This window comes from Lynx rufus, unplaced genomic scaffold (genome assembly GCF_022079265.1).
Source record: "Lynx rufus isolate CCGP_SWC_20201006 ecotype Redwood Valley unplaced genomic scaffold, mLynRuf1.p SCAF_7, whole genome shotgun sequence".
NCBI lineage: Eukaryota > Metazoa > Chordata > Mammalia > Carnivora > Felidae > Lynx > Lynx rufus.
This window is the reverse complement of record NW_025814889.1, coordinates 67,183,669-67,197,195: the sequence shown is the minus strand read 5'-3', so window position 1 is coordinate 67,197,195 and position 13,527 is coordinate 67,183,669. Positions and strand designations below refer to the sequence as shown.

Genomic DNA, 13,527 nt, shown 5'->3' with positions numbered 1-13,527 from the left:
GTTTAAAGAATGATCCGAAGAGTTCTGTCTTAAGGGGGATAGGGTAGATACTTCACAAAGCTGCCTCCTCTGATGATACATCAAAACAAAAAGAATGGAAAATCTGAGAAACAATATTACATAATGTTTCACTTGGTTATATCAGCCCAGATTCCAGCTATTGCTTAATTTATTTTTTTTTAATTTTTTTTCAACGTTTTTATTTATTTTTGGGACAGAGAGAGACAGAGCATGAACGGGGGAGGGGCAGAGAGAGAGGGAGACACAGAATCGGAAACAGGCTCCAGGCTCCGAGCCATCAGCCCAGAGCCTGACGCGGGGCTCGAACTCACGGACCGCGAGATCGTGACCTGGCTGAAGTCGGACGTTTAACCGACTGCGCCACCCAGGCGCCCCGCTATTGCTTAATTTAAATACACACACACATGCACACACATACACATACACACATACCCCAGTTCTGCCAAGAAAACAAAAGTACGCAGTCTATCTTACATCTGCTAGACTAAGGATTGCTATGACAACTGAATGTAAGACATATACTTTATTTCTAATTCTAAGATGGCATCTCTTCTCTGTTTAGCTCAAAAAGCAACACAATACAATAAGTAACTAAATTACTAGAAGGAGATTCACACAGAAAAAGAAAAGTTTGTCTCTCTTTTATACTTCCTTTTCTTCTTCCTCTTTTTTACTTAAAAAAAATTATCCACAAAACAGTAATCAACTCTGAGACAAAAACGTAATGCTTAATACTTAAACCGGAACAGTAACCAAAAACCACCCAGCACAACTATTTCTGTTAATGTCATGGGGAATCTCCAGTGATCCTTAAGTTCTTTGCATGGAAAGCAGTTGTTAAAGTCAAATGGGGTGTTAAAGTTAAGTTGACTCCTATATCTATTAGCCTTGTCTACCCATCCTGGAATAGATAAAGAGATCCTATTAATAAGATCATAGAAAAACAATTTAAAGTACTAAATAATTATGCTGAAGGAGAAATTACTACTGGTTTCAACGTTTATCTTTTCAGTGTCATTTATTTTTAAAGATCAGAATATCTTCATGGAGGACAGTCCTGGTAAAATACTTAATACTGGTTTTCAGCTCTAAAATAAATAATAAATGACAGTGCATGAGTTGACCTTTGGTCCCATTGACCAAGCTAAGTCATGTTGTTGAGTACCAAATATATACCCAAAGTCCAGATGACCCTGTCTTCTTCTTGAAAGAAGACAGGGAAGGGGAAAGAAAGAAAGATAAGAGCAGGGGGTGAGATGAAAGGAAAAGAATAAACAGAAGGAAATGGTATCCAATGATAGGTACCTCTGATAGTGGTAGACAGTCCTTTCCAAAGTAAAAATTGAGCTAGAAAAAGTAATTAACTGAGTGTAATAAGAAAATAGTTACTGATTTTTTTTCCCTTAAGAATTTGCAAAGCATGGTCTCAGTATTACCAGGTTAAATGCCAGTGTAAATTTGTCCGATTAGGCATACTACTTTTGCAGAATTTTGTAGCAATGAAATTCCATTAATAGTGTTTTGGTACTGACATTGTTGATAAAGTTATCTTCTCAATAAATCTTTGCTAACAGGGCCTTGGCCTTTTTGATAATTAGCTACTGTAATGTATTTTTCATGTAATTAGTCAGAACCTGTCACCAGGAATGAACTTGCCTTCTATGGGAAAATGCACTCAGTGACCTGCCTCATCTTTCCTATGTCTCATACCCATGATTCACCCATTTGCATAACAATAAAGCTTATTGTATAGTGAGTAGGCATCAGGAAATCTATTTAAAATTTAAGAACAATATAATGTCCTAATCCAAAGAGGGAGGGTGACCCCTCTTTTACTTTATCATTTGTCACCTTTACTAATTTCATATACTCTTTTGCTCCTTTAAAGTTAACATTGCAGGGCACCTGGCTGGCTCAGTTGGTAGATAGAGCATGCTACTCTTGATCTCAGGGTCATGAGTTCAAGCTCCACATTGGGCATAGAGCTTAAACAATTAAAAAATAAAGTTAACATTGCAACTCATATTGTCCATGTAAAGATATATAATTCAAATAGGAAAGCCATTAATTTATTTGTGTTAATTTTTTTTCAAGACCAAAATATGCATTACTGGATGAATGTACCAGTGCTGTCAGCATTGATGTTGAAGGAAAGATATTTCAGGCTGCAAAAGGGGCTGGAATTTCCTTACTATCTATAACACACAGGCCTTCTCTGTGGTAAGTGTTTCCAATGCTAATTTGCAATAGATGGTTTTTCTTTATATTTCTTTCTTTTTTTCTTTTGTTTAGGGAAAGAGAAAGAGAGAGATCATGCAAGCAGGGGAGAGGGGCAAAGGAAAAGAGAGAGAGAGAGAGAGAGAGAGAGAGAGAATCTCAAGCAGGCTCCATAATCAGCCTGGAGCATGACCTAAGGCTGGATCTCACAACCTAGGATCATGACCTGAGCCCAAATCAAGAGTTGGATGCTCAACCAACTAAGCCACTCAGGCAACCCTCTATATTTCTTAAATAGTAGCTTTGCCTAGGGGTACCTAGGTAGCTCAGTCGATTGGCAACCAACTCTTGATTTCGGCACAGGTCATGATTTCTCAGTTCATGATATCGAGCCCCACGTCAGGCTTGGCACTGACAGTGCTGACACTGCTTGAGATTCTTTTTCTCACTCTGTCTCTCTGCTCCTCCCCAGTTCATGTGCATAAACACGTGTGTATTCTCTCTCTCTCTCAAAATAAAAAATTAATTTTTTTTAAAAGAGCAACTTTGCCTAAACTGTCACTATAGAGCATCGGATACTTCACTTATTCTACCTATATTTCTGTTAAGTTGCACACTAGTAGTAGAGATATCCCAAACCTCACATCGTAACATATATGTGCTATTTAAAAACTATTATCACATTCCAATAATTCTGAAAAACAGTGGAAAAATCAAGTGTGTTTAACTGAAAATACTCATAATCCATAGCGTGTACTAGGAATGAATATATTTATGTAATTTTATATCATCTTTTTACCCCTTTTTTCAAAATCCAGGAAAAACCCTGCACAACATACTATTCCTACAGATGATTAATTTGGAGAAAACACAAGGGAAAAAAGCTTTTTTTTTTTTTTTTTGCTTTTGTTTTAAGGAAAATTGAAAATATTTTCTAAATATTATCCCATTAAACCTAATGGGATTTCCCATATTTAAAGAAATGGCAACACTATTTTTACCATTCCCCTACTTTTCCCATTGATTGATAACCATAATAATAGTTGATAGTGCAGATTCAGCACCTATTCTGGTCCAGGCTCATTTTATTCAAGTCTCATAATAACCCTATAGAGATTATAGATAGTCTAATTATTCCCATTTTATGATTAAGAAACTAAGAACTAGAAAAATGAGAAAAGTAACTTACCATGATCACTCTATACTATAGTATACTGCTCTAGTTAGTATAAGGAGCTCAAAATGCACCTTATATATAAGCCATAAAAACACTGTTCATTTATACTACACTCCACTACTTTGGTATTTGTTTCATCAATCAAAATCTTTTCTTTTGACATATTAGTTACTACAGTGGATTCTATATGCTTTAGCCTCATATTTCCCAAGGGACAGGCAGGACTTTTCCTCTCTCTCTAGCTGGAGTATTCTGTAGCAGGTGGCTAATCACATTCTGTGCCAAAGCCTCCATCACGTAGGTGACTTCAAACCTAGGCTAAGTAACCAGCTTTATTTGAGTTAATCCTAGAAGGCATTCTAGAACTTCCACTGTATAGAGAATACTTACCGTAAAATTGTGAGTAAACTGAGTATTCAGTTTAGATCAGGCTTTCATTGTTGAAAATTCTTTGATTCTGTACTTCTATTGAGAAGATAATAACCTGTTTTGTCTTCATTTAAACATTCAGATTCTTCATAATTTTTCCCTGCAGAGAGTTAACCTGAAAATAGAGCATTTCATGAAATGACCCTTTCTATAGAACTTTGTGGTTTGTCTCTCTGTCATTAAGAACTAATTAGCATCTGGAGTGATAAAATCTCTCCAGAAGCAGTCTGGATCTAGTCCAGGATGAGTACATGGCAATGAATGTGATTCCTCTGACTTTTCCCTGGAGAAAACCAACAGGAACTGGATCTCCACAACAATTACAACATTTGTCTATAAATCCCTGAATCAGCGATGGCATAGAACCATGCCAGAACTCTTGAACCCTTTCTGGTATACACTTGTCATTTCCAGACATGCTTCCTAATTGATCACATGTTAGGATAACATGGAGTTATGTCTTAGTTCTGGTAATTTTCTGACCTCTATCAATTAATTTATCATGTTATTACGTCACTCAGTTCCTTATTCAAGAAGCCTAAAAAGGCATTGGAAACATTCACTAATTTTTTTTTCTCAATTGAAGGAACAAATAGGTTTTGGTTGCTGTGATTTTAAATACTTTATTTAGAGTAATTTAGTATGTTACAATAAACTGACAGGAAGAGACAGAAATATCCCATATACTCTGCCCCTACATATGCATAGCTATCCACAATAGAATGAAACATTTGCTATGATTAATGAACCTACACTGACACATCATTATGACCCAAAGTCCATAATTTACATTAGGGTCACTCTTGGTGATGTACAGTCTGTGGGTTGGAACAAATTTTTAGTTGCATATATCCATCATTACAGTATTGTATAGAGGATTTTAACTGCTCTAAAAATTTTCTGTGCTCTGCCTATTCATCCCTCTCTTTCCTCAAGCTCTGGAAACCACTGATTTTTAATGCCTCCATAGTTTTGCTTTTTTCAGAATGTCATATGGCTGGAATCATACAGTATGTAGCCTTTTCAGTTTGGCTTTTTTCACTTAGTAATACTCATAGAAGTTTCCTCCATGTCTTTTTATCGCTTGAAACCTCATTTCTTTTTAGCACTGAATAATATTCCATTGTTTGGATGTAGACAGTTTATTTATCCATTCACCTACTAAAGGACATCTTGGTTGCTTCCAGTTTGGGAAATTATGAATAAACCTGCTTTAAACATTCATATGAGGGTTTTTAGGTGGACACAAGTTTTCTCAACTCCTTCGGGTAATATCAAGGAGTGCAATTGCTGGATCATATAATAAGAGTGTGTTTAGTTCGGTAGGAAACTGAAAAATTGTCTGCCAAAGTGGCTGTACCATTTTGCATTCCAACAAGCAATGGATGAGAGTTTCTGTTGCTCCACAGCCTTGTTGGCACTTGGTGTTATCAGGGTCCTGGATTTTGGCCATTCTAATAGGTGTATAGAGGACAGATATTTTTTTAAGCTAATAACAAAATCTGTAATTTTATGCCTTTTAATGAGAAAAACATGTTTTTAATTGTAGCTATTCATAGTACATTTCCCCATAAAACTAAAAATTATGTTACTTCTGCAGTATGAATTAATTTAGGCATTTTAGGTTGAAGAAATCTATCATTTCTGATTAACCTTTCTCCCTAGATGAAATTCTTATTTTCCCTGAAAAGATACCAGATGAGGGAAAACTGTATTACATTTTCCCCAAGACAGCAAAGTAGTAATTATTGATTGTAAAGATTAAAATCAATATCAGTATATAAAAAGGTCAAAAATTATAAGAGCTTATTAAATTATTTGATTCCTGGATAGAATTATAGCTTTATATCTACCACTTTCCTAAGCTTGACTCGATTTGTGCAGAAAGTCTGTAGATTATCTCTGAGTCTCAGTTAATATAGTAGTTTCCTGTAAAATCCTCTTAAGCAAACCCTGAAATACTATTTAGCCCATTATGTAGGACACACCTTTGAATCTCAGGTAATGAAACACCCATACATTTTCTTCCTCCCATGTAGAAATCAAATGATGTTGTGAGACGGGAGGGACGAGCCAAACCTTCATTATACCTTGAAGATAAAAGTTGCCCAAGATCAGAACTACTGCATTCTGAAATTGCTCCCAGCTGTACATCCAAAGTTAGGAAAAGCCCAGGAATATATATATATATATATATATATATATATATATATATATATATATATATAAAGATCATTAATCTCTGTCATATGTTATCAAGCATATGAACTTTCAACCTTCATCTTGAGAGTGATTTTATTCTTTTAGACACAGTTTAACCCAGGTTAATTTCCTCATCTTACAGCATGATAAAACCATCTAATCAAAATGAGATGAAACCACAGGTCCTACAATTGATGAATAGATCAACAAAATGTGCAAATCCATACAATGCAATATTATTCAGCCATAAAAAATGAAGGAAGTACTAATACATGCTTCAACTTAGATGAACTTTGAAATCATTTTGAGTGAAAGAAGTCAGTCACAAAAAGCCATGTATTATATAATTGTATGTATATGAAATGTCTAGAATAGACAAATCTAGAGACACAGAAAGAAAATTGATGGTTGGGAGGGGTTGAGCAGAGCAGGGAAAGGGGAAGGACTGCTAATAGGTATGGGGTTTCTTTGGGGGGTAAAGAAAATATTCTGGAATTGGATAGTAGTGATGGTCACATGAGCTTCTGAATAAACTAAAAATCACTGAATTTTACACTTAAAGGATGAGTTTGTGTTATGTGAATCATATCTCAAGTTTAAAAAAGGAAGTGAGTTTACTTGAAATAAGCCCACTGATTATAGTAAATAATGACAGATGAGTGCTTAAAAGGGATCAAGAAGCAACAAAAACTGGAAGGAAAAGACAGGAAAACTGAGGACACATAGGAGTATGCGCCACGTCAGGAAAGTGACAAAATGCAGGGACACAGCAATGCAAGGCCAACTCTACTAGCATTACTCTCTCCACACATCCCCCACAAATTCCAGAAACCAGTAATCTTAGCCTCTTTTTAGGACAACATGGATTATCTCCTGTGTCACCAATAAAATAATCTCTATACTTGTCTGAAGTTTCTAATTATGAACCAGAGCCATGAGAAAGGATATTAAATTGTATGAAGGCATGGAAGTATCTTTAAAAGATTTCTATCAAAGAGTTCATTTTTTTTAATGTTTTAAAACTGGGGCGCTTGGGGGGGGGCCCAGGAGGGTAAGTGTCTGACTCTTGATTTTGGCACAGGTCACGATCTCATGGTTGTGAGATGGCGTCCCGCATTGGGCTCCCGGCTAGATGTGCAACCTGCTTAAGATTCTCTCTCTCTCCCTCTCCCTCTGCCCCTCCCCAGCTTGCACACATGCACGCTCTCTCTCTTTCTCTTAAAAAAATGTTTTAAAACTTTATTAGTGAGGACTTTTTACTTATGTAGAATAATTCATTCCGAAAAGGTAGTATATTAATGAATTGATATTGTATTTCCTTTATTTTTCTTAGTTTTTTTCCCCTGTATAACTTTAAAAGTTTACTTTCTTCTCTCAGCTTGTTTTCCTTATTCCCATTCTAACTAAGCTTTGATATTTATTTAGGGGCCATACTGGGTTCTGAAGATAAATAGATACAAACAGCATATCTTCCTTTGAAGTTCGTATATATTCAGAATATAAAATAAATATAAGCAATGGAATTCCCAAGAGATTAATGACTTTTGAAATTAAAAAGATTATAATATTTAACCTCATGAGGGATTCTTGAAAATCAAATGTATAACAGTCACCTTACTTAAAATTTGCCTTTGGATACCAACTGGAATGATAAACCTAAAATGGCTTTTCACAATTATTGCTAATAATATTATTTCATTTTGATCATGCAGGAAATACCACACTCATTTATTACAGTTTGATGGTGAAGGAGGCTGGCGCTTTGAACAATTGGATACCGCTATCCGTTTAACACTCAGTGAAGAAAAACAAAAGCTAGAATCTCAGCTAGCTGGAATTCCCAAAATGCAGCAGAGACTCAATGAACTATGTAAAATTTTGGGAGAAGACTCAGTGCTGAAAACAATCAAAACCGAAGATGAGACATCCTAATTTGTTTTGACATGTTTTAAAAGTTAATTTTTAGGTAAAGGCTCAGAGACACTCTGTTATGTTGCATGCATTGTGTTTAAGCACAGAGAAAAAGGAAGGAATGTTTTATAAGACTTTAGCATCAAGGAAATATATGATCTGACTTTCCAGAGGAAAATAAACAAATGCATTATGTGAGATTAGTCATTCTCGCTTATACTAATTCCTAGTGACGGCCTAGTTCACCTGTAAAACAAGATTTTCTAGGTGAATTTATGATGAATACCAGATTTGCTATGTGTATGTGATGCATCTGAAGTTCTTAACAAACATTGGAGATATCTTGAGAATGGAACAACTTAACATTATTTGGTTTGAAAACAGGTGCATAAAATTAGAAGTTTGAGTAATGTCTCAGTCCATTTATGGTTATTAGGTTTAATAGCTAGAATTCATGTTCATCATTGCTAGTGGTCAACTAAACCTGCATACAAAATAGCTGACAGTTTGATAAATAATGTCAATATGAAAAAAAATTATTTTAATGGCAGTGGTTGAAAGAAAGAAGCATGGCTGTACTTGTGTAAAGTGCCATATCTTTAAATTTTAGATTTTTAGCATCTTAATGTGGACACATAACAAATTAGTCTTAATGAGAATCTTACATATTTGTTAATAAACCCTTTCGTTTTAAAAAGAGAATGGCCAATACAGAAAAGGAGTATCCAAACAACGTATGTCTCAGCCTGTTACTTTGCTTGGCAGCATTTTCTACTGCAACTTCTGTCTAGAAATACTCAGCTTGTTTTTGTGCTCAGAGGAGGAGTCCACCACATTTTTAAATAATAGCGCTATCATGGAATATAGGGGTTCTCAAAATCACAGTAGTAATAGCACACTTGAAATAGCACTTTAGAATTTACAATCCTCGTTTATATCATTTCATTTTAATTCTTATGGCAATCTATTGGGGCAAATATTCTTTGCCTACTTCGCGTTTGCGGAAATTGACACTCAGACTTGCCTTAATTATGCAATTTATTTAGGGACAGATCCAAGGATCAAATAAAGTTCTCCTGATTCCTTGATCATTGCTATTTCCACTTTCTACTATTATCCTTGAAATCTAACTGGACTGTAATATCAATAAAAGTTAGATGAGATGTTGAAAGGAAAATAAATTTGGTAATGATAGGGCTGTTACTATGTGGTTATTGTTTACAAGACATGGAAATTAAATACAAAGTGGAAATGTCATTGGTCTGTGGTTTAAAATGAACCAAGAAAGTTAGCAAATTTTTCAGCAACTATACACTCATACTCAATATTGATGTACCTCTATAGCCAGCAATCAGAAGGGAAATTAGTTGTGTTATAGATAAATTTTAATATTTATTGAATGTAATGAGAAAGAATCTGCATGGAATAGTCCATGTGAAATAAAGCTTATCTATTCATGTGCCCTGGAGTTGGAAATACAAAATCCAGAACTGGCATTTTAATCTCGTACTGCCTATGCCACCACATTGACAGGCCAGGAAAAATGAGAGTGATCAGTTGTTAGAGGTTTTGGATTTTATTTACATATTTAGACACAATCATAAGAGATGCTAAGTCAGTGATTCTCAGACTTTATCAGGCGGTAGAGTACCCAGAAGTCATTCATGATCACTGTAGTAGAACATCATGACGTGTTCACATTAGCAATTCTTCCATGCTAATCAAGACATTTTTAGTTATCAACAAATGTAACCATCTTGTATGAAGGAAGTCAGTAGAAAATCATAATCAGTACATCTGTCTAGGTTTTTCTGTTAGTATCTTCAGGTACTCAGTGAGTGAGGCAAGTGTCAAAGGTTCAAAAAAATGTATGGACCCAAAATTTAAACTTGATAAAAATCATCCATTAATCTTAACTTCTGTTTAGTGGTTATTCAGTTTATCCTGCTGTAGGAAACAGTCGGAGGCAAGTGTCTTGTTAACTCTTAAAGGTACAGGAAGAAAATGAAAAGTCCTCATTTGAAATATGTGAGTAATTTCCATGCCTTAATTTTCACAATTTGAAATATAAAGCATTTAGGACCTGATATATTGTTTTGAAACCTAGAAATGAATGCCAAAACAAATATTAGATTTGTAATTAGCCCTTATTTGATACATCCTATCAATGAGCTGAAGTAAGATTCATTATTTATAATGTACAGGATTCAAGGATGTTTAAAATTCTGTACTAACAACTGTACACACTGTAATTTAAATGTTAAAATTCTAAGAGAAACATGGTTTACATGAGCTTTCTGTGCCTATTTATTTTCTGAATTTTCATCAAGGACCAATATCCTCCAACTTGGAGGGGAAAAAAATCTGTGATTTCAATTTGTGTTGATGTACCATCTAACTGTTTCCAAAATGGTCCAATGGGTATACCATATTTTGCTATTCTTATAGTTACATTTTACAAAAAAACACGAACAAGATTAAGATATCAAATAGCCATCTTTGAATACAGCAAAGGGTAGATGAAAAGAAAAAGAAAGGATATTTCAATTTTCAAACTACTTTACTACTTTTACCAGGTTATCTATTTACCCAAACTTTTGACTTCTGGGTTTTTTGGGTTTTTTGTCAAAGAAAGCTGTAAGTTTATGGAGATTGATTTTTAAATGTGCAATTTTTGGCTAACTTCCAACTTGGAAAATAAGTTGCATTCTATAAAAATGTTGCATTTTATTTCTCCAGCATGTAGTGTTAGGCCAAGCATGAATCTAAAATTGTGTGCGTTCTTGTAAACAAGATAATGTTTAAAAATCCCTCTCCGGTAATCTCAAGGACGATGACATATCCCGATATTCAGCCCAAGTTTACATTTGTTTACAATGGGGAAGGTTTTCCTCGACAGTAATTTGGGTTTTGTTTCAAATTATGCTTTTCCAGTAAGTGTATAAATGAACATGTTAGTTTTTTATTTGAGACTTTGGTTTCAAGTATAATTTCATATTTGGCGATAGGCGTCGCCTATTAAAATCTTTTTGGAATAGTTTTTGATTCCATAAGCCTAGAAAAATTTGTGACACATTGGAACCCAAAATCCGGAGAATGTTACGCACTTCTGAGATGTGCAGAATATGGTAATGATGATCAAACCATTGATTAAAAGAGATACCTTTGAAAGAATTACGTTATGGGCAAATATGGGTCTCATTTAGAAATGTGAAGCACTTCCATAGATTTCTGCTGATATACCCTTAGGTATGTCGAATATGTTTTAGAGTTTTACTTGTCATGTTTGCCACATGAGAACTTTCAGATGGATGCAAAAAATATTTTTATTAAAAGCAAATTCCTTCTTCATTGTTGGTGCCTTTCTTGATTACCAAATACAAAACTGCTTTACAGTTTTTATTGTGAAATGTTCAAAACCAGTTGCCTATACTTATACACAGGGCTTGTGTTAATGAAAGCAAGTGAGAAAAATGTCCTTAATGGTAAAAATAACTATGTAGCTAGTCTAGAATGTGGCTATTTGTGAATGCTCTATGATATAGTCTCCAATGTGCAGTTGCTTGAGCTCAACATTTCTTGTGAATTCCTTAATAATCATTAAAAAACATTTGATTAATCAAAGGAATTACAAATTATTCCAGTGGTAGAAAACACCTTATTTCTATATTTTAAATGACTTTGCTGAGCGTGTCTATATACACCTCATTTACAAGTTGTGTGGTGTACAACTGTATGTAGTGCTATGAACAAAAGTCCCCAAATAGTTGCTTAAATATTTATTTTCGTTATTAATTCAACACATACTTACTTATTAAGTACCAGCCTATGCCAGGCACTGTGCTAGGTTCTAGGAATAAATAAAATATGGTCCCTGTACAAAGAAGCTTACCGTTCATTGAAAATTAGGAAAATGAGTACCCTGAGAGAAAAACTCAATAGCTACTATTTATTATTTATGAAGAAGGCACAAAGCATTGATACATATTGACTTATTACATCTTCACAAAACTAATTCAATAAAAGTGGAAAGTGAGGACAGTTTAAGTAATTCATCCAACCTCATACAGCTACAGCTATAGAGCTGAAATTGAAACCTAGCAATATTGGATTACAAAGCCATGTAACTCCCATCACTTCCTTTTTAATTAGTTTAGGTCAATTTGTCATTATCATTGTTTTAAACGCTAAACTTCTAAACTCTTAAGTTATAAGTATATTTTTAACTGGCTCAAGGTTTCTGGTTAACCAAACATGCATTTTTTTTTTCATCTAAAACAGAAATTTGTTACTTAAATTATATTTTCACTGTTTTTATTATAAATGTTGGATGCAGTCCTATGGGAGAAAGAGAACAAAAGGCAAATTTTCAAATGTTTTGAAGAAGAAATGTCCAAACCAGTTAACATTCATTCATTCATTCATTCAGTAAATATTTATTGACACATTCAAGGTACCATTTATTGTGCTAGGGATTTTAAGTGAACAACACAGACCTGGTCTCAGTCCTCATGAAACGTTTTAGTACATCAATAGTAAACAATTGTATGCCTGTTAGATGTTATGTTCCCATCTAAATGGCATATTTGTTTTGTAGTATCTTCTCAATTCTTGTATTTCCTGCCTAGGACAGCTCTGTTGCAACATTTAAGCAATAAGCATTTTCTGGCAGCAACATTCCCTTGATTACACATTTAAAGGCTTCATAATCCTCATGCCCTCTAACTTGGTCTAAATGACAAGGTCCAATAAAACCAGTCTGCAGGACTATATCATCCTTCACCAGTAGGTGCTCCCATGCATTTAGCACGTTTTCTTGAAACCTGAGAAACAGCTTCTCAAGTTCAGGTCATGTAAAGTGAACCAGTTGGGTACAATGAAAAGTACTGCTCTTGTGTTAACACAAAATACAGATAACTGTAGCAGGATAATTCTAAAAAGCAAAAATTAAATTTAAAATAAATAATAATTGTAAAAGTGAATACACAAGGCTTCTAAAATTAAGTACAATTAAAATTATATGTTCTATCTCAGTACTTGTTACCCAATGTAGAAGATAAAGTGATTAAATATTTACCTTACGTGTTCTTATGTGATTTAATACCTATAATATAGATAATGCAACTATGAAACAATGAAATATTAAACACTAAATATTCACTTGCCAAATCATCTAATTATAGTGAGTTAATCCATACAAAATAGGAGGCAACCTTATATATCAAATATATTATTCAACTTTTATCTATTGAATGTATTAAACTTAATTAAAATTTATTGGGCCTATAAATCCTTTACTAATTAAAAAATAGAAAAGTTTATTCTAATGAATATATATAAAATGAATGTAAGTATATATGTATATATGAAGTTGTACACACACAAAAATAGAATGCACATGTTTTAAAATCCCAAATGGAACATTTGCAAATTTGATCACATATCAGGCCACATACCAAGTCTCAATAAAGTTCAATCAATTTCTATATGAAAAAAAATGAATTGGGCCTAAAAATCATGTAAATGTATAAAACTACAGAAGTTTGTAGTGCCTAGGGACTCACATAAGG

General features: G+C 34.0%; 1 protein-coding gene across 2 annotated transcripts in view; it reads left to right on the top strand.

The window, feature by feature from the left end:
* The window catches only part of ABCD2 (ATP binding cassette subfamily D member 2), a 65,600-nt gene extending 57,622 nt beyond the window's left edge, over nucleotides 1-7,978 (top strand). For both annotated transcript variants that reach the window (XM_047064832.1, XM_047064831.1), the window contains exons 9-10: nucleotides 2,116-2,241; nucleotides 7,759-7,978. In XM_047064832.1, the coding sequence (XP_046920788.1) occupies nucleotides 2,116-2,241; nucleotides 7,759-7,978 (346 nt within the window). The remainder of the gene's footprint in view (nucleotides 1-2,115; nucleotides 2,242-7,758) is intronic.
* The last annotated feature ends 5,549 nt before the right edge of the window (nucleotides 7,979-13,527 follow it).